Here is a 26446-nt window from a genome sequence, read left to right on the forward strand (position 1 = left end):
GTATGTTTGTTCTTTCATTTGTTTCTTCCTCTTCCTTTTTTCTCTCTCCCTCCATCTTGCCCTGCAGGGTCCCTGACTCTTTCAAATGACCATCCTGGGTCGACCACAATTTCCGGTGTTTGATCAAGACGCTTGCGCATGCATTAACTAACATGCATTCGAGGTGAGTAGCTTACGAGGTACAGTACCTACCAGGTACGGAGTACTGTTAACTTCCTTCCAATTTTCCAATTTATCCTTCCTCCTCTTCCATCCAGCGTTCGCGATCCTCGTGGCCAGTTCACTCTCTCCACCCCCACACCCACTCTCACCTCAAGAAGGTTTCCGGCGCCCGTCTCCAGGCTTGGGTTTTGTTTGACTTTCCATATCCCTTGGGTCGTCTTGATCGCGGTCTCCGTTTCCTCGACCTATTGCTTGTCATACACTTTCCACTCTCTCTTCCCCGATTCATGAAATCCCCTTTCCCTTCACACGTCTCTCCGACTCCACGTCGATCAATCTCTCATTCTTTCACCTTGACTGATGATTGAAGGAACATAGAAGGATCGATATAGCTTGCTTTTAATCATCACGCAATCCAATTGCAGCACACGGCCCCTCCTCCCTCCTCCCCCCCCCTACACCATCAATTCACTTCTCTTTCTATCTCTCACGCGATGTTCAGCTGGTGGTAAATTTTGACCTACACTGTGCTTCGATGACGGCGACGGCCATTGCTATGCCGCTTATCTAATGTCCGCGAATTGGCTCCCGTCACATTCTTGAGATCAGGAGAAGGGTCAGTCAGGGCTTCGAAGCCCCTCAAGGCGAACGGTGACGCCCAGTAATCCACCGACCAATAGCTCCAAAACGGACGCTCTGTCTCGCTTCCACGACTGGGCACAGGCCCTGCTCTTTTTGATCTCCTGTCTTCTCTTTTCCCTTCCACTTTACGTTCTTTCTAGGCCCCGTCGCTCGCTTCGCATTAATGCCACGAACCCCGGCCATTCGCAGAAGTCCTCTTCGATGAACAGAACCTCTCGTTTCCATAGTCGCACAATGCCTCCGCAGCACGCAAGCAGTTCACCCCCTCAAACCCCTCCGTTCGAACCAAGCGATCGAAGAGCCGCGAGAAGGGGAACCCACCCACGACCTTCCGTACGGGAGACCTTTCTGGACGACTTCAATCCAGCTGATAATGCCAACGACAGCAATGAATCGGGCGACGAGCGCGACCCACATGACTTGTCGCTATCGCCGAAACATGCAGCCCGCACCTCAATTGTGGATAACATGCTCCTGTCGTTGGATCAGTTTGCTTCGGGCTCTCTGCTGGATGATTATCGCTTATTCAATTCGGTGTTTGAGGCCGACTTGTGCGGCAACGGTTCGCCAGAGTCGATCGCGCAACGCCGCTATCGAGGCCACACTTTCTCTTCCTCCGTGTCCTCGGAGGTAGAATGCACGTACGATGACAGCACTGGCCGTTATGCAACACAACCGGCGAGAAGCCGTCGAAGCAACAGCAGCTCGAACTATCATGCCAGCCTACGAAGATACGGCAGCACTCGCAGTCGCGAAGGAACCGGCTCCCGTGGTCAGCTGTACGATTATAGGACCAATTCGAACATTGCGTCCCCAGCGAACGTTCGAGCGTCTCGGAATGGAAATCGAGGCAGTTCCTCGTCCCCCACGGATCTTACTTCAATGCAAATGGGACGACTGGACGCGGCCGGCGAGAGGCGTTCTGCGAGCTTAGACTTCGGCACAAGACAGCCATTCATCTCATTTCCAGATCTTGTCTTTGACTTGGACTCCTCGTCGTATGGAGGGCTTGATGCAGCGCCGACTCCAAGCGTCCCCGGTGGACCAAGTAAATTCCACTCGTCTCCGCAGGCTGAATATGCAGGCACCTCTAAACCCCAGCAGTCAAGGACGACACCCGTGGCATCGCGCCGGAACAGCGTCAAATCGCCGCGGTCGAACAACAGTCGAAAGGCTCGACCGGAAAATCTGGGCACGGCGACGGTCCGGAGTCACCATTCAGATTTGGCCAACCTCGGGGAGAGCGGACTCGAACTTCCGCCGACGATCCCTGCATCGCTCGACCCGCCCGCGCCGAGCCCAACCATTTCCTTCAACAAGCCGATCTTCCCCGCGCCACCCGACCCCGCTCCAGCAGCTAAGGAACGGCCAGGGTTCTTCCGGCGTGTGTTTGGCTCCTCAAAGGTGTCGACCGCCATTTCAAGCGAGTACCACCCTTCCGACCACGTCTTCGCCCAAGAAAACGACCACAAGGATCCCAGCGGATTTGGGCCGAACGCCAAGAGTTGGAGACAGCCACTCAAGAATAGTGCAGCAGGAATCAACTCGCACCGCGAAGGAGGAACGCACCAGGTAGTGACCAAGAAGTCTTCCTTCTTCCGTCGGCGCAAGAGGTCTGTTGCTGAAAGTGCTCCTCCCCCTATTGTCTTTCCCCCGGAGCTCAGCGGCCATCTCCGCGTACTGGAACCGGCCAAACCGGAGGCTATCTCGGTTAGCAGTATAGGGAAAGGGATGAACCCTTCTTCCACTGCAGACCCCGGCAGTAGACCCTTGGACCGGCGCCCAGCCGCGGAGGCCCAAAACCTGGGAGGTTCGCCGACGCAAAATCAGAGAGGGAGTTTAGTCACAGCAACCCAGAGTCCTTCAAAGGCCAAATACAGCCTTTACCCGACGGTTCCACCGAGCAGCGCTCCGGAGGCATCATCACTTGGCCTCACCAGCAGTGGAGATGAGGCGTCGACCATCGTCAGATCGGGCGGCTTGGATCCGAATCACCCTGCCGATCAGCAGCAAGAACCGGAGCACCCATGGCGTGGAAAGGGAGTGGACTCGAACAGTAACGACGTAGATAACGGTTCTGGTGCTAGTACTCTTCAAACAAAGCTGAAACCTGAGGAGTTACCCGGCTCCTCGCTTTCGCCTGTGGTTGAAAGCTTCTCTCAGACAGGTGCCGTCCCTGAAGAGAACCTTGATGATATCGCTCTTCAGAATCCACCGAAGTTGAAAGAAGCCCACGAATCCTTCCCTTCAGATGTGTGCAGGGATAATGAAATGCGGAGGAATACGTCTGCCGCTGCGGCTGGCTTGAATGAGTCCCCACGGGTTTCGACTTCGGAAGTTTCGAACTACTATACGGCTTCAGAAGCTCCCACCGCAATGTCAATTGAGCCAAAACGTATAGATCCCCTCAGAGAGGAGCCTCATAGTTCCAAGGGTCCCGTTGGTGACGAACCAACAGATTCCGACCGGGAGCAAGCCAGGATGTTGTTCGAAGGTCAGGAGCAAGTGGTCGGGAACGAGCCTGCCGCCGCCTGGCTTGGGGATCCCGACCGTGCTTCGATACGCAACGCATACATGGAACTTTTCGACTGGTCCAACCTCAACATCCTGGCAGCCCTGCGAAGTCTTTGTACTCGGCTGGTGTTGAAGGGTGAGACTCAGCAAGTGGATAGAGTCTTGGATGCTTTTTCCACAAGGTGGTGTGCGTGTAACCCGCGCCATAGCTTCAAAGCTGCAGGTAGGTTCAGCCCAATTCCGCAATTGAGCGCCATGGCTGGACTAATGGTATCGCTCTAGATGTTGTGCACACAATCTGTTACTCTCTCCTCCTGTTGAACACTGACCTACATCTTGCCGACATCGAGCAGAAGATGACTAAGACTCAGTTTGTTCGGAATACGATGCCCACGATCCATCGCGTGGCTGCCGAAGCCGCCCCTGACGAAAGTCTCAATGGTAAATCGAGAGTCTCGACACAAGATCCGATGTCACCCACCGACGATCATGACCGGCGTTTTGCGAGCATGGATAGGCCGCTTAATCAACCGGCAAAACTAGTCAACCGATTGTCTCGGACTGATCTATCTGCGAAGATTACAACTGATGCTGATAACGAGACTGGCCCGCTTGTCAACACGCCTTTCATTGGGTCGATGAGGCTATGGGAACAACAGGTCGAGGCTGTTCTCCGGGACTTTTATTCCTCGATCCAGAAACAGAAGCTTCCTCTTCACGGCGCTTCAACAGAGAGAGAAGGGCCGCGGTCTTCAGCCAACAACTTGCTTGGCCCTTATACTAGTGGGCTCCGCCGAAGTCCCAGCACTGTGAGCAGAAGTGGCTCTGACATCTATCCTCGTGGTCGCTCTGCAGATTCCCGCTATGGGACTGCGCGGTGGTCATCAAAACCTCGTTCGCGAGCGAGGCTATATCCTCCGTCTACCATGGGATCTAGTCGGACCAGCTTGGACGATCAGGCATCGCTCTGGAGTCCTTCCGCATCAAGTACTTGGAGTAAGTACTCCTCCGGAAAGTTGACTTCGGCATCAGTGGATTCATTTGGGTCAGACTTTCCGCGCGGGGACTATCAACAGTCGATAGGCTTCGCCAACGCCTTGAGTCAAGCCATTATCCGTGAAGATTCGGCCCATTCAATCACAAGCATCGAGGATGCTGAGAGGGATACCCCGCTTTTGGAGGACGAAACTCTACAACTTGCCGGCGCCCCTTGGGCCAAGGAAGGCAGCCTGAAGCATAAACACCACCTGGACTCAGTTGATAAGAGGGCGAAGGATCGCAATTGGAACGAGTGCTTTGCGGTCATTCAGCAGGGCTGGATGCGCCTTTTCTCTTTCAATGCCTCGGTCAAAGGCGCCCGGCAGAAGCCTAAACAGCGTCACCCGGGGGGTGTCGTGGTGGGAGGCGGAAACTGGACTGAGAACGCCGAAGAGACATGGAAATTTCTCCTCCGCCAGACCATCGCCAGTGCGCTCCCACCTCCCGGCTACTCCAAATCTCGTCCCCATGTTTGGGCGCTAAGCCTCCCAACCGGTGCTGTACATCTTTTCCAAGTGGGAACCCCGGAGATTGTGCGCGAATTTGTATCGAGTGCCAACTATTGGAGCGCCAGATTATCAAAGGAACCCTTGATCGGTGGGATCAGTAATATCGAGTACGGCTGGAGTGATGCCGTCATCAACAGCGCTCTCATCACGGCCGAGAGCAGTCGGACGCCACCGTCCTCATCCGGGGCTCGACCTAGCATCCAAAGTTCGATCCGGAGCTCGCTTGATCAACAGGGCATTCGACCTCGGTTACCAGCCGATCGGGTCCTCATTAGCGACTGGGCCCCTCCCCAGCAAAGCATGGTGGCCTCGGCCCTTCCCGAGGCTGACCAACTGAAAGCTTTGCAGGCGTATGTCAAGAATGTTGAAGACGAGCTCCAGCGGCACAATGAACTCCGCTCTGCCATGATCCTAGCGTTTTCACCTCGCCACCCCAATGCTTCTAAGGCGTTGGCCAATTGGGAGCGAAAGTCTTCATACCTCTTGCGTGAAATAGTGAAATTTCGCACATATATCGATTCGTTGTCGAGCGCACTGGAACAGAAGAATAGAATCTATGCAGCCCGCGAAGAGACTGCGGCAGAGGAGTGATTGGGGCTTCCTGTTCATTTTTGGCTCCTTCTGCTTGTGACCCCCAAGCTCATGTTTTTCATTATACCCTTATTTCCTTGCAGTTGCTTAGTAGTCATGCATTCCAGTCGTTTTGGAAGCCGTGTTCTTTTGCACTCTTGATCTCCTCATCTGCCTTTATTCTTTTACCTTCATTGGTGTTTTCTTGTCGCTGCTGTCCAATTTTGTTTCTCCCCCCCGGCTTTTTCTCTCATGCTGGTAATTCTACCTAGTTGCTTAGAATCAAATCGGTAGATCTACTCCTCAACTGCTCAGGATATTGTAAATGTACAGTACATACAGTATCTGCCACTGGGCATGATAAACTACCTTCCCTGTTGCTACCGCGGTTGCTGCCGCGGTTGCTGGACCCGGCGTTGGCAGCCTAAGGTGTCAATTCACCACCCAAACAGTAAATACAACACATAGGTTAACACATCCCGTTGTGACCGACGACGCATCATCTGGTCCCAACCTACACTTTCCAACTGCTCCGCGCCTAGCCAACCTTCCATTTCCTCGCTCCTGTTCCTACTGGGACTGCTTCACTCCTATGTACCTTACAATAGCAGCTCTCTACAACTTATCACGAAATCTTATGCGATCACGTCCACCAATCTGAAGTTCCAAGTCCCCCCCCCCTCCAAAAGTGTGGGGGAATCTGCACTCAGAACACCATGGATACAATCGGCTCAGGCGGCGAAGCTGATCGCATTGGCACTGACACTGACAAAGCACCATCTGATATAATCAGTCGACCCAACCCTGCGACTGATACATCTTCCGCGCGACAGCAAGAACCCGACGATACGAACCTTTCTCTGCCCCCTTTGCCCGATAATGACGACAGTAGCCTACTCCTGTCGAGCGAGGATGGCGATCACGATCGTGCCGAGGACCAGACCTTTCTCCAGGAGAATGAAATGCGGAAACGACTGATGGACATGGAGTCAAGTTTTTTACCTGACCCTTCGACCATTCAAGCCACAGCAATAAATCGAACCGTCCGTGCTGATGATACATCGATAGTTGAGGCGCATCGCGGCAGTGGCCGTGGTCCTTCCGGTCCGGAAAATTCTCAGTTATCCTTTCTGGTAACGGATGAGTCAAATGTTGACATTACATCGGTCGGCGACGAGGTTCCGATTCCGCAAACCCCTAGCCCGCGTCCTAGCCCGCGTCCTGAAGAGGCTGACGATGAAGGCATGGACGCGACATCCGCGGCTTCATCCGAGCAGCACGCCGACAATACTACGACCCAAATTGAGGGAACATACTCGTCGCCCTCGGCGGCGGCAGCTCTTAGGACAGCCAACAGGAATCCGACCGCCTCCCTGGAAGATCCTCGAGATGCCAACCAAATCTCTATAGACGCTATTCGAAGAGAGCACTCTTCCAAACCCGAGCCTAACCAGTTGCTGCAGTCCATAGGGCAGAACTCTCGCAGCGAGCCGCCCAACTTATCACCTGGGCCGTCGAGGTTCTTCCAAGAGAACAGCGGCGGGGACGCAGAAGCGATCTCGCGCGCAAGCAGTCGCAGAAGTAGTAGGCCAAAGTATCTAGCCAGCCGCCAGTCGGCACATCGGCTTTCATACTCATCGGTAACAAGCACCGGCACAGAGATAACAAATAGCGATGCGACATTGGGTGCTGATTATGCCCTTCAATCGGGCGGTGCAGCACCTGGCATGACGAGTAGCATCCAAGCCGGACAGCGCAACACCCTAGCCCGGTCGGTGAGCTTGGGCAGCATGGCTTCAGGCATTTCTAGTTACAGCGATGATAACGTCTTTGACCGTAAAGGACCCAGTGGAACTATAGAAGGGGGTCTCCACACTCTCAACGAGGAAGACGGGCCCTCAAGGTCGCGCCCAGGATCATCTTCCCAACACCACCACACCCATCAGCCTGGAAATCATGTATCTGAGCAATCGAGTGCCCAAGAAGCTGCAGAGCCAATAACACCGAAGGCTAAACACCGCAACAACAGCTTCCCCACGGATACAGCTATCGCCGAACGCATCAAAGATGTTCAGATCCCAAGCACATTCGTCAAGCAATTTAGGGAGGATTATGGCAGCCGTGCACTGTCCCCAGACAAACGTACAAGCACCACTCCCGGCTTTGCAAAGAGTGGTCGTACCATGACTCTCAAGGAGCAAAGTAGTACCATCGACCGTCTCTCGAAAGAGAATTTCGATCTGAAGATGAGAATCCACTTTTTGAACGAGGCCTTGAACCGGCGCTCTGAGGAAGGTATCAAAGAGATGATTTCCGAGAATGTCGAGCTGAAATCAGATAAGTTGAAATTACAGAAAGACAGCCAGAACCTGAAGCGGAAAGTCCGTGAGCTTGAAAAACAGCTAAAGGATCAGCAATCAGACAAAGAATCCATGGTTAATCACGACCCTGACGGCTCCGAAGATGAAGACCGAGATGCAGCACAGGACGAAGAGATACTGTTCCTGAGGGAACGGATAGAAACCTATGAGCTAGAGATTGAGAGGTTCAGGTCAGAAAGTATCGTGCGTGAGAGCGAGAAGAGAAGACTTGCTGAGATGGTGAAATCACTCAGCGATGGAAGGAGTGAGGGAAGGCCCATGGGATCCGACGTGGGAGCAAGGGAAGAAAGGGTCAGTCCATGTTCACCTTGCGAGCAGCTTCTTCGAGGTCAACCCTACTGACGTTTCGAACTCCAGGATATGTGGAAGGACATGCTCGAGGCCGAGGCCGCAGCACGTGAACAAGCCGAGGAGGAGAACAAGAGATTACGGGAGGAGGCCTTGCGCCTGAGGACCGAGACGATGAGCTTCCCACTGGCCTCCGCGCGGCCTGGGCAGCGGGACTGGGTTGGATCGGTGGCCTCATACTCAGCCGCTTCTGAAAGAGATTTCGTTCGAAATGCTAATACTGGGAGTTCCTCCAGTTCCACACTGGTCATGGAATTGGAGCTCCTGAAACAGGAGAATGCAGAGTTAAGGAAGGAAGTGAGCGCGCAAACCTCGATGCTTACATCTCGGAATCGGGAGAAAGAGCGTCTATACCAGGAGATTGAAGAACTAAAGTTAGGCCAGCGCCGCGACGGTAGTCGATCAGTGGCGGGCGATAGTATCTTCGATCGCTCGGCATCCCGAGCTCATGGTAGGCCTTCGTCCCGTGCTAGTGATGGGACAGGTCAATCTCCAGGCGACGAAGCAGAGCGAGAAGACTTAGAAGTGCGGATTGGGGAATTGCGTGACCAGGTCTCGGCCCTAAAACTCGATAACCAGGCTGTTCGTGAGCAAGCTGAGGAGTATCTTCGAGAATTGGAGGCTGTTGACAAGGCTTACCAAGCAGATGTAGACCAAGCAGATGAAGAAATCGAGACTCTGACTCAGGAGCGCGATCAGGCCTTGCAGGAACGTGACCAGGCCTTGCATTTGGCCGAGGAACGCAACGAGGCTTTCCAACATCTGAGGTCCGAAGCCCAGGAGGAGATAGACACTGTTGGAGAGGAATTAGATCAGAAGGTCGAAGAGTGTCAACAGTTGAACGAGGAGCTCAGGGTTCAAGATGAAAACCTAAGAGCTTTGCAGGCCGAAATGCGTTCGGCAAGTGAAGGTATCATTCGGCTGGAGGAGGATGCGCAGAACAACCTACAGCGATATAAGGCTGTTCAGCAGGAACTGGAAGATTGCAACCGTGAGATGGAATCGCTGGGGAAGAGTCTGTACGAGTCAAACACCAAGGTTCAGCGACTAACGGTTCAAATTGAGTCGAGTCAAAACGAGATTGCGTTCCTAAGGGAAGAGCAGGACGGCGATAAGATCAGGATTGGAGACCTCGAGTCAGAGCTCAAGACATACAGGCTGGCACTTCAGAGTGAAAAGGACAAAACTAAGGAGCTAGAAGAGCGTCTGGCCGAGGAGCGACACCAGCGGGAAGTTGTGGGCAACAAGGAGAAACAAGAAGTCCAGCGCATTATCAATGAGCTCAATCGTGAAGCGTCCACAGCTAAGGAAGAGGCGCGCAAGCTGAGGAAAAGCCTCTCAGCACAGGAGATCGACACGAATACGTGGAGAGAGCGGCTGATGGACTTGGAGAACAACCTGCGTGAAACACTGGGCGATCTGACCGGCAGTCGCTCTAGCCTCATTTCCAACATCATGAAACTGCAGAAGGAACTCGAATCGACTGCCCTGGAACTTGAGAGTACCCGCTCCAAGCTCGACGAGAAGGAGTCGTTGTTGCGAAACCGGGATGCGCTACTGGAGAGCCATGGTCTGGAGTCACGTAAATTGGCCGAGCTTCTTGATCGTGAACGCCAGGCTCGCCGCGCCGACAAGCAGTCATTCGATCAGGCCCTCAAATCACATCACCAGGCGTCTCGGACCATCACGCAGAACAACTCGCGCATTTCAGACCTTGAAAATGCACGGAATCAAGATCGAAAGCGCTTCACGACTATTGAACAACAGTTCAAGGACCAGCTAAGCGAGAGGAACGCTATGCTCTTAGCGATTTGGAAGCGTCTGTCCTCGATGTGCGGGCCGGATTGGGCCCACTCCAACAGCCTGATCAATGGCAATCTGCCTAGCCAGGAAGTCATCGGGAATATCCTATTTTGGCCCGGCTTCAGCCGCAACCTTCTACTTGCTGTCAAAACCCTGGAGAACGTGGTTCTGGGGTTCAAGGCTCGTATCAAGGGCGTTGAGCGCGATTTAGCCAAACAGTATCAGTCTTTAGAACACACTTTCAGCCTGCGAGTCAAGAAACTGGATCGTCTGGAAGAATCGATGATGAACATGCGCGCGCAGCAACACAACCGCAGCCTGTCCGGAGTGTCTCCGGAGATCGCTAAGCTCCGTGGAGAAAACCGGCTCCTGAAGGCCGAGCTTAATCTGCTACAGTCTCATTCGCGCAGTCGGGGATCGACGTTGGCCGAGGCCACAGACGGTGCCCTCGTACACGGCTCGCGCCCCCATCAGCTCGCGGCCGACCCCGCCAATAGTGAGAGGTGGATCCAGCGGCTGCGTGAACTGGAGAAGAGACTCAAAGCCGAACGGGAAGCTCGGATCTTGGACCGCAGCGGGGCGCGGAAGCGTCTCGAGGAGCGGGACGCAGAGAACCAGCGACTGCGCGCTCAGCTGGAGAGACGGCGTCTACATCACGACGTGTCGACTAGGACATCGTCGCTCGATGGCGATGGCAGCACCCATATGCGCATGCCAGCTCAACGGCGGCTCGATAGTTCTGATCCCGGCACGAGTGACGGGTACGAGCGCCATCGCGACGACGAGCCGAGTTCGAGTGGGGAGGAGGGCATCTACGTTGATATCGAGGTGTAGGTTTGCTTGCTGCCGGCCGTCCCTTTCCAGTGTCCCGCATCCCCTTCCTTTCTTGAACGATCATCCATTGTTATCTTGTTTATTATTCCCCCCTTGCAAATTTTCTGCTCATTCACCCCAGCCTGTTGATAGCGATGTTGTATATTGCTCCGGTCCTCTCTGCGTGTGTGTACCAGATACCCTCTCTCTCTCTCTTGATTTTGGATCTTATTTCTTTGTTGGCGCATGATCTAGACACGTGGAGCTCTGTTTCTTTGAAGCAAAGTTGAACCAGAGAAGGTGGCCGGCAGAAAGTGAAGAGGGGGACGTGATTGAAAGATTTTTGACCGATTGAAGGTGCAAGAAGTCTGGCCCGTAAGAACAAAAGACAATCGAGACATAAATCGTTAGTCCCAGTCTACAAAGATATACAGTACAACGTAGCATCGTAAGATCCTAACCTCCCCACTCCCAGCGTCGCAACACTCGGGCACCGACCGCAACCAACTCACCGCAAGGAGACCTTCAAAGAGAAGTCCACGATGCCGGTACCCTGGTGAATCGAGCTAGTGGACAAGATGTCGACGTCGGGACAAGCATACAGCGCGGCATTTTCCTCCGTCAACCCGCCACTGACCTCAATTAAAAACTTCCGCTTACCCGCCCAATCCGACTTGAGCTGCCTCGCAGCCTCGCGCACACCCTCCGGCGTGAAATTGTCCAGCATGATCACGTCCGCCCCGGCGGCGATCGCAGCATTCGCCTCCTCGAGATCCCGCACCTCGACCTCCACCTTGGTCGCGAAGCCCCCTACGGCCTTTGCGGCGTCGACGGCGCGCGGGATAGCGGCCGCAATCGACGAGGCTCCGCCGTCCTCCACCCCGCCGTCCGCCGCGGCCCGATTGTTGGCACAGGCCCAGACGTGATTATCCTTCAGCATCGTCATGGCGCTCAGGTCATGGCGGTGGGGGTCGGCGCCGCCCACCAGGATGCCGTACTTCTCGACGACGCGGAAGCCCGGGGTGGTCTTGCGGGTGCCGGCCAGGGTGCCGGTCCAGCCCTGGGCGCGGACGGCGGCGACCAAGGCGGCGGATTTGGTGGCAATGCCGGAGCAGCGGGCGAGAATGTTCAGGGCGACGCGCTCGCCGAGGAGGATCTTACGGATGGGACCGCGGACGGTGGCGCAGTGGGTTTTGATAGGGTCGGTGGTGGATGCTGATGAGGTGGTGGTGAGGGAGCCTTCGGGAAGATGCCACTCTACTCTGTTGCATTTGGTTCAATTTTTGGGGTGATCATTAGTGGGTTCTTGTCGATTATGGTTGTGTCTTGTGGAGTTGGGTGAAATGGGGGCTTCGTCGGTTGGGAGAGAGGAGAGGGAGGGGGAGGAGGAGGAGGAGGAGGAGGGTTTGACGTACGTGCATCCAAGTTGCGCAAAGACTTCATTGAAGAACGGAACACCTGCAATGATACCCTAGACCAGGGGCGTAAGTCAGTTGACAAGAAACAGGAAGGGGAAGGAGGAAGGGGAGTTGACAACATACTTTGCTCTTGCCTAGTAGACGGGCCTCGCCCTCGGATTCCCCGACGACGAAGCCGCCATAGTCGAAGCTGGGACAATCCTCTTCCAACCAAGCGCTGATGAGGCGTTTGTAGTTCCCGGGAAGGAGATGACTGAGATCACCGTATTTGGCAGCCATTGGTGTCTTCAGTCTGGTGTCTAAGTAAAATTGAGTATGTAAGGGGATGGGAGGGGAGGTATGGTTTTGTTGATGAGGAAAGGTGGAAGAAGATGCAGGAGATGCAGGAGAGGCAGGAGGAAGGAAGTTGTCGTTGTCAACGAAACCCCCCACGCGGGGCAAGCAATTTCGTCGGGTGCTTCCGGGGAAGGAGCGAGGGTGGAGGGGTAGGAGGATGAGTCAGGACTTATATAATCAATCTGACGATCAACTAACGTTGGTTAATGTACTCATGCTCATGTACGAATACAATACTCCGTCCTTGGAGACCAATATTCCCAAAACGTGTAAGGGGATGACAGTATACGAACTAAATACATAGTACTATCTCAAGATGTTCTACCTCTGCTCTCGTACGCCTGTCTAACTTCGAATACGAACACGAGGTTGCTACGTCGACCCCGTGGATCCTTCCTTGCACCAAGCTCCCAGCACGGAGCTCCCAGCGCGAGAGATGATGACATCTGTCAACACAAGACGAACAAAAGAAATGGAAAAAAGAGGGGGCTTTGACGCCCTTCGGATTAGTGATACAAGAGCTCAATGCTCTGACAACTCATGAGTGAGTTGACAAGTGTCAATTCTCACACTGCTGCGCTGCATAGGAGCTGTAAACAGTTGCTGACGTCAAGAGCCACTCGTTAGTTGAAATCGACTTCCCATTGCTAGTTCTTAGGCAGCAAGATTGTCATCAAAAAAAAGAAAAAAAAGACAGTGAATAAGAAAGGCACGGGTCGATGGGCTGTCTCGTCCTCAAGGAACTCTTGGACCCGCATTTGTACACAGATGTAAATAATCCTTTTCTTACACCAACTTAGATTGCTGCAAGTAGCCTAGTACTGTACGTACATCACGATATGTCGAGAGGATGAGCTCACTCTTAAGACCACATAAATTATGCTGCGCGCTTGTTGTACATTGCATAACTTATGGCTGGAGTCAGGGATCAGCGCCAACAACTCACCGGGTCTGTCCTCCGCCCTGAATACGCTTATGTGGGGTAAACTAGGTTCAGTTTGTAGTCAATAAATGCCAGATTCCTCAGGTCGCGGGCGGATGGAGCTGTGGGTTGTGCAAGTGCATACTACGGGGTTATGCACTGTGGTCAGGCCGTGAAGAGGACCATGCGGTATTCTCACTCCAAGCTGCACGGGGTCGTGTGATAATTAGATGGCAGTCAGTAGTCTGGAATGACTTGGCCAGTTGTGTGTAGTTAGAGCAGCGAAGTTCGCTTTGTACAGTACATAACTGGTATAACTTGGGAAATGCGCAGTTCAGCTTAAGTAAGGCTGATCCACACGCCAAGCTTTTGCCCGGGACTGGATTGTTTCCGTCTCCCGCTCTTTCGGCCTCCGAAGGAAAGTTACTGTACTGTCCGTACCGTACAGTCCCCTCTAGCATCCGTATTTCCGGAAGCACTTGCAGTTTTTTTGCATTCGAGATGCAATAACAATACCAATGTTCTTCACATATTTGTACAGTATTGTATTGTACGGAATAGATGATTTCTTTGCTGCGACGAGCCTGTACATACTTGTATCAAAATCGAACATGAGAAGTGAATCTCATCACCCTACCTAGTAGTTACTGAGTGTAGACATGATGCTCGACCCAGCACCATGGCATGGCGCATGCAAGAAAAAGTCGAAGTCTCTGCCATCAACCATCAATCAGCCTCTCACCTCCCGGCTAACTAATCATTGCTTCTAGCGAGATTCCAGAATATCTTGGCGCCTCGACTGAGCGATTTTTTTTCCCTGTCCCATGATCCATCCCATCCTATCGACAAATGTGCACCCCCCACTGGAAAAGAAAGAGCGAGACTGCGAGAGCTCCGAGGGGCCGAGAGAGCCTCTCAGGTTTCAGAAATGTCAAACAAATTTTCCTACCACGACTTTCTTCCCGTGTTGAGTATTATTTGACGGGAGTAGGCTAACTCACAATGGTTCGACTGTAGATCGTATAGGCGTGCCATTGAAGCTAGTAATATTCTTCCTCCAAATGATGGGAAGATGGAAATTTTGGCCTCTCCTGAGGCCTTTTCGCCCGGTCTTTCCTTCTTCCATTGTTGCTCAGGTCTGGTGGAGTCGGGTTCCCACTACAGAGATCCATTCTTCTAGACCCACGCTGCTTCGGATACATATCACGGTGATAAAGGGTAAATCGGCACACACAAGCACCAAAAGCCAGGGATGTCGGCCAACGCAGCTTGAACAAGAAAAATTTTTTATTCCCATTGTGAGAAAGTGAGCGGAAATTGTTCCGCACTTGAGGACAAATTACTCGTTACGTGTACAGACAGGCACTGATCGGAGTGTAAGATGCCGAGATCCAAGGCCCAAGTGCAAATCTACCCCCCAGTCAGAGGTCAATAGCGACAATCAATCAACCGATCAGTGGTCTGGCTGACCATCGAACCTAAACCCCGTTCGTTCAATCGCCATTGCCGCGGCAGTTCAGCGCGGGTCTCTCCATGCCTTATAGGTGATCTTGCTGCCGTACTGAGCTCCCTTCTTCAGGACCACTGTGTGCCGCCAAGCTGGTTCGTTGATCGCGTTGACAAAGCGACTAGGCTCGATGCAAAACCCGGCAAATGGCCCGCGGCTCGGGTTCCCTTCCGTGGCCGGCACGTCGATGCCTTGTCCCGTGTAGAATTGGAAGGCAGGCTCCGTGCTATACACCTGCAGGTTAAGACGCGAGTCCGGGTGGCGGAATTCGGCCTGCAGCTGGAGGGGCCGTCCGCGTGTATCGAGTGGCACCCGGGCGATCTCGCGCTCCATAACGAAGATATCGTCAAATTGATTCTCGGGCCCGAAGGTGAACTCTTTCGTCACCTGGCTGGGATAGGGTTCGATCGGGCCGCGAGGGATCCCACCCTCAAGAGGCAGGTAATCTTGTGTAGACAGCTTGGCGATAGTCCCTTCGGTGGTTGCGCCGCTCCCTAGGTTAAAATAGCTATGCTCCCGCACAAGTTGGTCAGATCAAGTGGACTCAATGGACAGCACATAATGCCTGCATACCTGTGGTTGGTCAGGTTGATGACGGTCTCCTCGCACTCATCGCCCACCAACTCGGCCTCATATTCGATATCCAGCACGGATCGGGTGATGTTACCCTCCTTCTCCTCGCTGACCGTGTAGAAGACCTTCAAGTCCACCGTACCCGGGTACCCGGCCTCGTTATGAAGACTCCGATAGGTATAAAGCAGGGTTTCCTTGCCATGCCGCTGGAGGACGGTCGGGCCCTCGAAGTTGCGTCGGCCCCAGCCTTGACTACCACCATGCAGGGCGTTGGGGGCATCGTTCTGCTCCAGCTGATATTCACGGCCATTGAGGTTGCGGATGATTCCGTCCTTGATCCGATTGGCCACCCGGCCAATGTTGGCACCGAACCAGGGACTATTGTGTTCCTCGTATAGCTTCTGGGTTGTGAATCCCTGGACTATGTTTTGACCGCCCACGTTGAATTCCTGAATGATGGCGCCCAGAGAGGTAAACTTGACGGAGGTATGGTCACCCATTTTGTTATTATTTTCCGGCGATTAGGTAGACTTTCGGCAGTAATTGTTGCTAGTCAGGGCGAAGGTCAACTTGATAAAACAAAAGATTGGGACACGTATAAGCTTATCAGGGTCCACGAGATGGAAGCAAGTCAGTTGAAAGGGGGTTTCGGAAATTCACCCACAATTGTTTACCCCGCAATTGCCTGTTTTCCCCGACGCTCGACTTGGCGGGTACGAAGTAAGTACGGCGAGTGAGACCCTGTGGCTCAAAATTGCTCAATGGAAAGTGAGGACTCGCTGGGCCTGAGAGAACATTAGCCCCTCCTTATAATCATCTCATATCGGATAAATTGCTCCACGAATGACGAAAGTCATTTTGAATAGAGCTAGTATTTGATAAGTGAAAGACTTAAGAGAGGGGAAATGGACAGACACCGAGCCCAGACATTTAGGCTAAACCACCTTCATTGGGTAATCTTCCGGGGAAATGAGTGCCCCAGGCAGAAAAATCAACAAACAAGTCAATAAATCAGCAAACAATCCAGCAAATAAACCAGCAAGCAAACCAGTAAATAATCCAGCAAACAATCGAGCAAACAATCTAATAAATAATCTAATAAATAAATCAGCAAACAAATCAGCAAACAAATCAGCAAACAAATCAGCAAACAAATCAGCAAACAAATCAGCAAACAAATCAGCAAACAAATCAGCAAACAAATCAGCAAACAAATCAGCAAACAAATAACCAACTATGAGTATGTGACGAGCAGCTATGGAGCTTGACAAGAGCACTTGCGGCAGGAATCATGCGGTACGGCATCAAACAAGTATTATCAACCCATCCACCCATCAATCTTCCCGCTGCGTACTGTACTGTACTTTACTGTATGTACTGCATGCAGCATGCACATATGAAGGAGCTCAGCACACAGAGCGGCCAAACGCGAGCCTCGGGTCGGTCATGACGGAGTGCGTGGAATTCCGTGCCGAGATCACATCCGCTGAGTCACTATGAGAGAGATGCATGCACAACTACCAAAAGTACGTTAATGGTTACCTGTTACTACACGTAGGCAGTAGCCAACTTGATTTTCTGTTGGAGTACTCGAGCAGGTAAGCTATGCGACGCCTGCTTGAGACATAGAAATCTCACTGCATACGCTACTTTCGATATTAAGAGGGACTCATTACCCTCTTCTGACTACCTACAGTACGTACTGTACATGTGCGTTTGCGGATTGCCGACTCGACATACGGTTGGCCCGTGCGGCAGCAGATATTAATCGCTCAGCCCACCTCATTCGGTCAAATGGCCTGCAAGAAGGACTGTGAGACTGGTACCTTACCCGTTAACTAAGTTACTTGTTACACACATGTTCAGGCGGTTCATCGCGAATCCACTTATCCTAGAGCCCCGTCTTCACCCCGAAAGTTTGGGTTGTCTTGGTGTTCTAGGCCGAGTCCTCCGATTTCTTCTACTTCTCCAGCCAGGCTGATTAATGATTCTCGGAAGCTTCCAGCGGTTCGGGGACTGGATTAGTCAGGAAAGTGGGAGTTTAGGCACGGCCCAAAGCGGTAAACTCCGACCCCATCGCGGAATCGGTGCACCACTGGAGCCCCTGTCGGACATATCATCGGGCCTTTCTTTGCCTTTCTGACTTCTTTTGTGTGGGCAGTTTCCACGACTCCATTATTTATCTCACGGCATTCATTTTCAGTCGTGAGACTAAAGATCAGGAGTAGCCTGAGTTTTGATTATGGTACCTGAGTGGCCCAGGGGCACTGACGACATTCAAAAATCGATTGACCTCTACATTACCACATACTGACATGTAGAGACCCAGACTCGAAGGCTAGAAGAGATGCCGCTTTTGCGTTCCATGAGCGCGCTTGTGCGTACAGTACAGTACATCCAAAGCTTTATGCAAGAGGTTGCCAAGGGGCCAGGGCAGACAACTGAGAAGTCCCGAACAGGTCGTGAGCCGATCATCAGACATAAAGAGACTTCTTAAATATCTACTGTGGATAAAAAGTAAAATTACTGGAAGTGTTTGCTGTCAATGCCGGTTCCAATCCCCGTTTACGCCCTGGCAGTCAATTGGCCCGTCTACTTTTGACCAATGCTCCAAAGGTGGTCTGCGTCCATCAAAGGACCCAGGTATGCAACCTTGATGGTTGGAAGGTGGGTGCAGAACCTAATGGAGTAAGGAGCAAGGAGAATGACCCAAGGTGGAAATGACAAAATCAGATTGTAGTCCAGGAAAAAAAAGATGTCAGAGTCCAACAGACTAACAGCATAGTCTAATGCACATGGATCACGGACTTTGGGATGGATTATGGAGCTGGTGCGACCTCCGTAATTCGGCAGTAAAAAGTTTTCAAAACAAGGTTTTTGCAAGTATGTACACCGTACAATCGCCGGTAATGAGTGGTGTAGTTCACGTATGTATAGATATATGGGTAACATACAGTACAAACAGCTTCAGTGCTCACCAGCAGGTGGTCGGCATTGTGGATTGAGCTTTCTTTTTTTTTCTTTTACGGGTCTGTCTGTGACAGTTTCGGGATCGGAGGGACGAAACACACAGGCTGGAAGATGGATGAAGCCGTCAAGCCAAGATCTCTCCCAGGAGTTCGCTTGGGCTAGGCTCCATCAAGAACCAAACTTTGGGCAGGTGTTAGCGGCTCCCGTCGCATTGCTGGTGGGGACTGGACCCTCTCTTTCTTGCTTTTCTCATCATGATTCAACGCTGCACCCACCAGTACAGTACTCCTCCGTAGCTGGCGTGAGCCCCTATCTGCATCAGAACAGCAGCATCTAGATGCAACCTTCGGCTTGGCGTAGAATTAGCTAGTCTGCACCTAATGACTCGGTCATTGGTAACTACCCCGTCGAGAAAGAACGAATCAATGCTGTGTGCTGCGCTGTGCTGGATTCATTACATTCGGAGAGAAGCCACGGAGATAAGAACGGGCTGACATCTAATAATAATAATGACGTCCTCCACCGCCGGTTTTAGTCAGGGCGGTGTCTCAACGTCATCCGTCCAATTTTTCTACTACTGCCTGCCCCAGGCCCAAGTTCGGTCACTTCTCGGTACCTAGTTGGTTCACCTCACAATAATAAGATATATTCGGGCGCTTTATAGGGCACGAAATGGTAATGAGTGCAATATATCTAATACCCGGAACTCAAACACCAGCGCAGAGAAAAGGAAAATTGACTCGGAGAAAAATGCAGGTGGGGAGTCAGTCCAAGAAGCCCAGCCACTGTTTTGGAAACGCCAACGCCAGTATCACCCAAAACACCCAAGACACCATCATCACCACAAACCCATGCCAACACCCAGTCCAATCCAAATCCCAAGACTCAGAAACAATATCCGCCAAAGTCCGAACAAGAAGGAAAGAAGGATGAATAACTCCCCATAAAATTCAATCCAAAGGATAGCAGTGAACTACTTCCCATGGATGAGACTCTGCCAATCACCCTCTGCCGCGATCGATTAAGAACGCATGTAGTTGTCGAGAAAAAAAGAATAGGAGTAGCACCAGGCGAGACATTTGGAAGGACAGGTCATACATGTATACTGTACAGGCGTCACGTCACGATGGTGAAATTCCATCTCGCGCCAACAAATCGTAACTTTGGCAAGATTGCGGTATGTTCAAGGAACTCTTTAGGTAGACGCGATCTCAGGCGGGTTCGCATTTAGAAATTGATTGATGTCTTCGTAATCGCTTTTCGTGTCCATATACGATGAGGTCAACATGCAACTCATGGGAATCTGACGGTTGAACATCGGGGAGGAGACCTGATCATCGAAGGACAGGTTCGTGTAGTCCGAGGCACCTATCAGATCGATATCCTCAAAAGAGCTGAAGTTGTTGCTGGGCCATTGTTGCGGAGTCTGAAGCGCCAAGGGGTTGACCACGCCTTGCATAGACATGGAAGCTGCGAACGCCGGGTTCGAGGGGGCCATCTGCGGTTCGGTCTTGATCGTGGGTCCCTGTGCCCGAGATGCACTGAAGGTCGTCGGGGTGGGTGGTATTTGATGCGCAAAGGGATCCGAAAATCGAGTGGGAACAGTGGGCGATTGTGCGCTATCGGAGCTTCCATCTGACGAATCTTGGCGTTGCATGTGCCCGGCATTTTGCGTCCACAGCTCTTGCTGCATGGCCTCCGTGTTCTCTTCGAAGCGCTCGCCTTTTGTCTGATCCAGAGCCCCCAGTCGAGTGAGTAAGTCGTGCGTCAGCGGATGGCCGTTTGGTTCGCATTGCAACGGTTCGCCGGGCCAGCCTTCGCCTTCTGTGGCTCGTCGGTACAGCTCCTGAAGTCCATGAACAAGCCATGCTTGTTGCTGTTCGAGCATCTCAACATATCTGTCGGGCGAAGAGTCAGTCAATGGTTCGAACACGACTAACTCCATACTAAAAGCTCAATGCCAAGGAACGCGCTCACCCCTTGGGGTACACTTTATCGTGGGCCTTCTTCCGCTCGCCAAATACACAGATGGCATTGTCCGTCCTACACCGACCACATGGGTTGGCTCCGTCACACTGCACCTGGTCAGTGCATCAGGCCGAAGCTGATGCGTCGAGCCATGGCTTTAGCTTACCTTGGATTTCTTCAGTCTGCACCGATCGCAGGCCTTGCAAACCCTCTTACGGACATTGCCGTCCGAATGTAAATGGTCTGAAGTCGGTGACGATTGGCGCGCTGTCATTGTGTGTATGGGTATATAGATATATATGGGAGTGGTGTATGTATGTATGAATGTATGTATGTATAGGGTGATTATAGATTATTCGGCGGAGCTTGTCGAATGGCAAAGCGCAGGAAGGAGAGGAAGGTGGAGGAGGTAGGTAAAGATAGAAGAAAGAGGGGGAGGAGCAGAAGAGAGAGATGATGATGATGATGATGATGATAGCGGCGCCAGGGACCGGAGGTGGGGTCTTGTAGTCAAGTGAGTAGAATGTCGTTTGCTTATCTTCTCCTCCTGTGAGAAACTGCTGCAGCGGAATGTTGTAATGATCCAAGTATCGACGGGGGAGTTGGTTAAGGTTGATCGATGATATAACGATCTTGGGGCAGGAAAGGTAAAACCGATGGGATCACTTCTATCTCGAGCTTCTCAGCCAATGCAAGGCACATGAGTTGATGGAACGCCGAGTGAATAAGTTGGATCGATCCAGAAGACTGGGTAGGGTTGCAATGATCCAGAGTCGGGAGAGTTCAGGTTGATCGAGATAGGGTTAGCTGGTATATAGTTGGTAGTATAGGTTACTACCAGTATTCGAAGGAGAGAATCCGCGCAGAAGAGAATGAGCTCGGGATTAAAGTCAAGAGAGCTAGAGGTAGAAGGGACTTTGGGAGCTCTTTTAGAATTTGAGAGTAAGAGAAGAGAGGGGGGGGATGGGAGGGCAGTTATGGAAGAATTATCATTATTATATTGATTTGAAATGGTCTAGTCGCATCTCAGTAATCAAGAAAGTCGAAGGATGTTCCAGCACGGGTCATCCGTAGTTTACAGTTTCAAATTTACAGGAAGCGGCCGTAACGACCGAACCAGTTGAGCCCAAAACCGCGCCCACCAATTCACTCCTTGGTGGAGATTCCCGCATCAATACAGTGAGTGTTTCAACTTACATTTTATCAAGATTGAATAAATAACCTTGCTGAATATTACCACAGAATTAATACCTTCCGGAGATAAATTGCGTTGATGGTAGTAAGTTAGACTAACATCATCTAGACCCCCTTCCCAATGCTTCTCTTCTTCTGCCGAAAAGTTGGGGTCATTCGATCTAGCTGCACCTCTGAGGCGGAGTGTCGCTGAACTGTAAGGCCGAGTATCCGTGGGATGTAACTGCAATGAATCATGCATTCATACAATCATACGTTGATACAGTCATACATACCTATACGATTGATACGTCACTCGTGGGTATTCTTACCTGATACGAATCACGGATAACGGAACGGGAGCTGAGCAAGAGAAAACCCGCGGCAGAGAGGCTGATTACCTGAATCGGTGTGTCGCGGGCCTAGCCTCGGACCCCGGGGTTGAAAAATCCCCTTTTGGGGGGGGGGGGGAAAGTTCAAGTCAGTTGAGGTTGAGTAGTTACTCCTACCCGAGTCCAGTACTGTGCATGATCACTACACTACACTGCACTGCACTACACTGTTCTGGTTCCATCTTCCGTCCCGCCGGGAGGGTCTCATCGTCCACTGTAAATGAAGTCAATCGGTACCGTTCTGGTGGATCAATGGGAAAATCATTGATTGCACTGGAAGCCGTATATCCGATGGTTGTTCACTCTTTAGTTGTCAGTACGTCGTACTATGCGGATCCGGAAATAGGTGACAGTAGCGAATGGGTGTTTAGTGTCTAGCATAGATGTAGAAGATTTCTCTAGGAAAATTCTCGGCGTGATTGAGGCCAGGCCCATAAGTAAGGCAATGGGGAAACAATCTTGCTTGTTTGTGAACGTGGGTGGATGTCACCATGACAGTAACTCGAGGAAATCGAGGAAATCGAGGCGATCGACAGGAATCATTATTATTACCGCAAAGAGATGAAAGAATGAGAATGACATCTCGCTCTTGCATAAGCTCGGCATTACGGCACAACAACCGTTCTTAGTGCAAAGCCCACCTGGGCAGTTCTCGGCAAAGTCATGCCGAACAAGAGCAAGAAACCGGGAGCTTCGACAATAGTTACGGTCGGGACTTACCACAAAGGGGTTGCTTGGCTGGCTGGCTGCCAAGATCGGCGATCTGAAATCTCTCATTCATTCATTCATTCAATAATCGAATAATCATTTTTATCAACAAGTAAGAAAAATAACCATCCTCTTGGATGCATTGTCTGTCTGTCTGTCTGTCTGTCTGTCTGTCTGTCTGATGCATGTTGACTGCATACTGTACGCTGTACCTACAGGGCTCGGTTGAAGTGTCGCCCTGATTATCCTGCGGAAAAGCTTAAACCGGCCGCCTGCTTTCTGTTCCAATTGGCATAGTACTCATGTATGAGTGACACTACCACATGTTGCCACAAGCTACAGTACTACCAAGTTACCGGGAGAAGAGGACCAAGAACAGTATCGAGTCTATCGATAAGCTTTGATGATTTCAGACTGTCGTTTGCTGATCGGCGTTTTGCTCTGCCATTTCCTCTCCAGTCCGATCGGTTCGCTTTCTTTCTCCGAGGAGAGGGGGAGGGGAAGGAGGGGAAGGAGAGAAAATGCTTGAGCTCCTCCCCCAGCTTCCACCCATGAAATGAATGAGCCCATCCAGTCAATGACGTTAGCATGCCTTAGTTGAGTCGATATCAGGTCACCCACGCTGGCTTTACCCTGTCACTCGCGCCCCGATTGGCTTTCACCCCCTCAGAGTATCCATAGCTTGGTACAATCAAGGTTGCTGTTCGCAGCTGTGAGAAAAAGCAAAGGAAAATACTCGTGAAATGCGAATCTGAGATAGTGTCGGAAATTGACTTTCGTGGTTACGCCACTATTGATGCCTCGTTTGATTGTATAGTTGTAGGACTATGTACTCAGCAATAATACGATAGACTACCTACCTAGTAGATTAGCTTTTTCCCAGCCTTGCGATCATCCAGGGACCTTGGTTCAAACTCCTCCCTCTCTCCCTGCCCCGCCTCATCCTTTCTACCTTTATGCTTCTCCTCGATTCTTCCCGCGTCTTGTTGATGATCATCTTCCCTAGTTTTACCCGGTCCACCCCTCAAGCTCTCTAGAACGGGCAAGTTCAACATGGTTCGGGTTTATGCAGTTGCGATCTTCCATTGATCTTTTCCCCGGGGGGTTCCTTACCACGAGGGATCGACAGACTGGGGAACAGGTGATGGCTCGAATCACCGACGAACTACTCGGTACTATGTAACGAAAGTGAACGTACCGTACTCTCAACGCAAGGTCTCCCCTGCCTACAGTCACGCAATGAGAATTATACCTGCGAGGTCTAGAACCAGCCCCATGCAGCGTGGGTGCTTCAAACCATAGCGTCATCCCGCGTTCCTTTTCCGACGGGTCCCACTCACTCACTTCCCCTCAATGAAAGGAGAGAGACGGACATGTTCTACGATGAGGAGACCTTAGGGAAGAGAACATGTCCGCACGGGATGCCGTATCTCAGCCGGATAAGCATATGCACAAGCACTGGCTGCTCTGGCTGATATGTCATCACCGGCCGGCGATAAGATATGACTTGTGTTCGGTTTCACAATCTGGACTCGCCCATGACCTCATGCTGCCAGGGTGTTTGCTAATCCACCGCAGTCATGCTGCCACAATTATTCGATGACCCGCATGTTGTTCATCGCATCATGAGCCAAAGAGAAACCTGATTATCTGAAATCAGTGACGGTGGGAGAAGGTCCTCGAAGGGCTAGAGCAATTCGTATTCTTCGACCAACAGCTTTTGTGGTAGCAACGTGTGAGACAGGAGGGTATATGGACATAAGACACGCATTGGAACGCAAACCGGGATGCAGACCCCGAGACCCGCACAGCCCGGCCAGACCAGAATCAAAAGCACCACACTCGTCGCCAGGTTCTGGCTGCCGGACGATTTTGCTGCTTCTCTCGATGTGATGGCGTGGGAGGATCGGACTTGCCATAACGATACCTATCAGCCGGTTGTTGATGGACTCGTTTCCTTTCCCGGAGCCATCCAAAGCCTCGCTGCCGGGGTGCTACGTGCTTAGAGGGCAGTTCCACGGAGGGCGAGTGGACGATCGTGCTAGCCGTGGAATTCAATTCTGGAACCCAGCCGCTGCCATGAGCCGGCTCTGGGATCAAGGCCGTCGGCTGATAAAAGGCCTGGCGCGCCTCGACCACTCGGCGGATTAACACTGATGAGAAGTTAGCATTTGGACGTCTAGATCGAGTGGAACGAGTGCTTACAGGAAAATGTCTCCTCGATATTGACCATCTCACGAGCGCTGGTCTCCATGAAGCCGCACCCATGCCTGCGGGCATACTCCAAGCCCTGAGGAGCCCCGATCACTCGACTCTCCTTCAGATCGCACTTGTTACCTGCTACGATCTTGACGGGCGGCGGCATGCCCACCCGAAGGCCCGCCGCACTGTCTCCCAGTTCTTGTCGCAGGCGGTGACTCTGTTCGGCTCGCTGTTCAGTCTCGATCTCAATCATATCCATGAAGTAATCGAGGGTGTGCAAGCTGTGTTGATTGGTGATATCATAGACCAGCAAGAAAGCATCTGATTCCAGGTTGGAAGCCGTCCATAGTCCGCGGTATTCCTCCTGGCCCGCCGTATCGGTGATAGACAAGAAGTAGGGCACTCCATCCACGACGCGCGTGACGGAATAGGAATCCTCTGCAGTTGCCCTTGCATGTTAGTGACCGCTCAAGTGATTGTCGGGAACGGTGCGGTGGGGGAGCGAGCGTTACCGATTGTAGGATCGTACCTGGCGCCGCGCAGCGGATTAGCTTTATGTTGTGCACGCAAACGACCGGACACTTACTCATGAGTCCACTGGCTGCGCACCAGTCTGAGAGTGATTGAAGACTTGCCTACAGTGCGACCAGCCCTGATTAGTGATGCGAACGCGCATTGAATTGTATTGTGTTTATGAGGAGAACCATGCGCATGTGAAACGGGGCAGCGCAAGAGCTACCTCCGCATTCTAACGCCCCATCCACCTCTGCATAGTCTGTGATTCGATGGCACGTACCGCATCCACCATCTCCACAGATCGTGATGGAGATTTTCTCCGGAGAGCCCGGCATCGGCATCATTAGAAAAGAGATCGGGCGGTGGGGAGAGGGGGGTCAAGAGGGGGTAGGCGAGGTAGGAATTTGAGAAATGATAGTAAGCCCGTACAATCAACTGTGAGCAAGCGGGATGATATGTGATGATTGACGAGATTGCGAAGCCATAGAAGAAAATTGTAGGAGGGAGAAAGGAGATTTAATATAAGTGATCGACCGACTCAGTGGGCCGAGTGAAACGTTCAGCAGGAACCCAGGCACAGGATCAAGATCCGGTCGGGTCGGGGTGGGTTGGATCCTTGAACCAGGCCAGGCCAGGCACAGGCACAAGAGGGATCAACCAGGAATGCAATCGGCTACTTTACACAGTTCAATCGAATTAGTACTGGGTTTTACTAGGGAGTTGATTTACTTCCACGAGGAAGGAGGGGGTGGAGGAGGGGGGTAGTGGGGGATAGGGGGGCGGGTAGAAGACCAAGGGGAAGCGAAGGTATTGAAGGTACATGAATCCCTTCATAATGGGCATGGAATGGAGGATACGAGTAGAGGGAGTAAAGGGTGTCGGGAAGGAGCAACAGGAAGGATAATACTTGTAGATGGAGTAGTTAGATAGCATTATGAAGGAATCTGGTAGGGAGTAACTTAGGCTCCTAGGGAGTAGGTA

General features: G+C 51.9%; 6 protein-coding genes across 6 annotated transcripts; 2 read left to right on the forward strand and 4 right to left on the reverse strand.

Moving 5' to 3' along the window:
- Positions 1-1038: 1038 nt before the first annotated feature.
- ASPACDRAFT_27103 (Sec7 domain protein) lies at positions 1039-5456 on the forward strand (the record flags this gene model as incomplete). The annotated part of the gene is made up of 2 exons (XM_020199468.1): positions 1039-3541; positions 3601-5456. The coding sequence occupies 2 exons, from the start codon at positions 1039-1041 to the stop codon at positions 5454-5456; spliced, it is 4359 nt and encodes a 1452-aa protein (XP_020056973.1).
- A 695-nt stretch (positions 5457-6151) lies between these two features.
- ASPACDRAFT_1867630 (putative anucleate primary sterigmata (ApsB)) lies at positions 6152-10801 on the forward strand (the record flags this gene model as incomplete). The annotated part of the gene is made up of 2 exons (XM_020197904.1): positions 6152-8107; positions 8174-10801. 2 exons carry the CDS (start codon positions 6152-6154, stop codon positions 10799-10801), a joined length of 4584 nt encoding a protein of 1527 aa, XP_020056974.1.
- A 487-nt stretch (positions 10802-11288) lies between these two features.
- On the reverse strand, positions 11289-12477 carry ASPACDRAFT_42126 (nicotinate-nucleotide diphosphorylase (carboxylating); the record flags this gene model as incomplete). Its single annotated transcript, XM_020201050.1, has 3 exons — positions 11289-12042; positions 12196-12251; positions 12322-12477. 3 exons carry the CDS (start codon positions 12475-12477, stop codon positions 11289-11291), a joined length of 966 nt encoding a protein of 321 aa, XP_020056975.1.
- Positions 12478-14972: 2495 nt separating this feature from the next.
- Positions 14973-16036, reverse strand: ASPACDRAFT_26907 (uncharacterized protein; the record flags this gene model as incomplete). The annotated part of the gene is made up of 2 exons (XM_020199456.1): positions 14973-15471; positions 15537-16036. The coding sequence occupies 2 exons, from the start codon at positions 16034-16036 to the stop codon at positions 14973-14975; spliced, it is 999 nt and encodes a 332-aa protein (XP_020056976.1).
- A 3665-nt stretch (positions 16037-19701) lies between these two features.
- On the reverse strand, positions 19702-20748 carry ASPACDRAFT_27179 (Zn(II)2Cys6 transcription factor domain-containing protein; the record flags this gene model as incomplete). Its single annotated transcript, XM_020199476.1, has 3 exons — positions 19702-20404; positions 20484-20581; positions 20641-20748. 3 exons carry the CDS (start codon positions 20746-20748, stop codon positions 19702-19704), a joined length of 909 nt encoding a protein of 302 aa, XP_020056977.1.
- A 3826-nt stretch (positions 20749-24574) lies between these two features.
- On the reverse strand, positions 24575-25800 carry ASPACDRAFT_27254 (putative RAS small monomeric GTPase; the record flags this gene model as incomplete). The annotated part of the gene is made up of 3 exons (XM_020199483.1): positions 24575-24900; positions 24953-25387; positions 25746-25800. The coding sequence occupies 3 exons, from the start codon at positions 25798-25800 to the stop codon at positions 24575-24577; spliced, it is 816 nt and encodes a 271-aa protein (XP_020056978.1).
- Between the last annotated feature and the right edge of the window lie 646 nt (positions 25801-26446).

The sequence above is a fragment of the Aspergillus aculeatus genome (genome assembly GCF_001890905.1).
Source record: "Aspergillus aculeatus ATCC 16872 unplaced genomic scaffold ASPACscaffold_6, whole genome shotgun sequence".
NCBI classification, from domain to species: domain Eukaryota; kingdom Fungi; phylum Ascomycota; class Eurotiomycetes; order Eurotiales; family Aspergillaceae; genus Aspergillus; species Aspergillus aculeatus.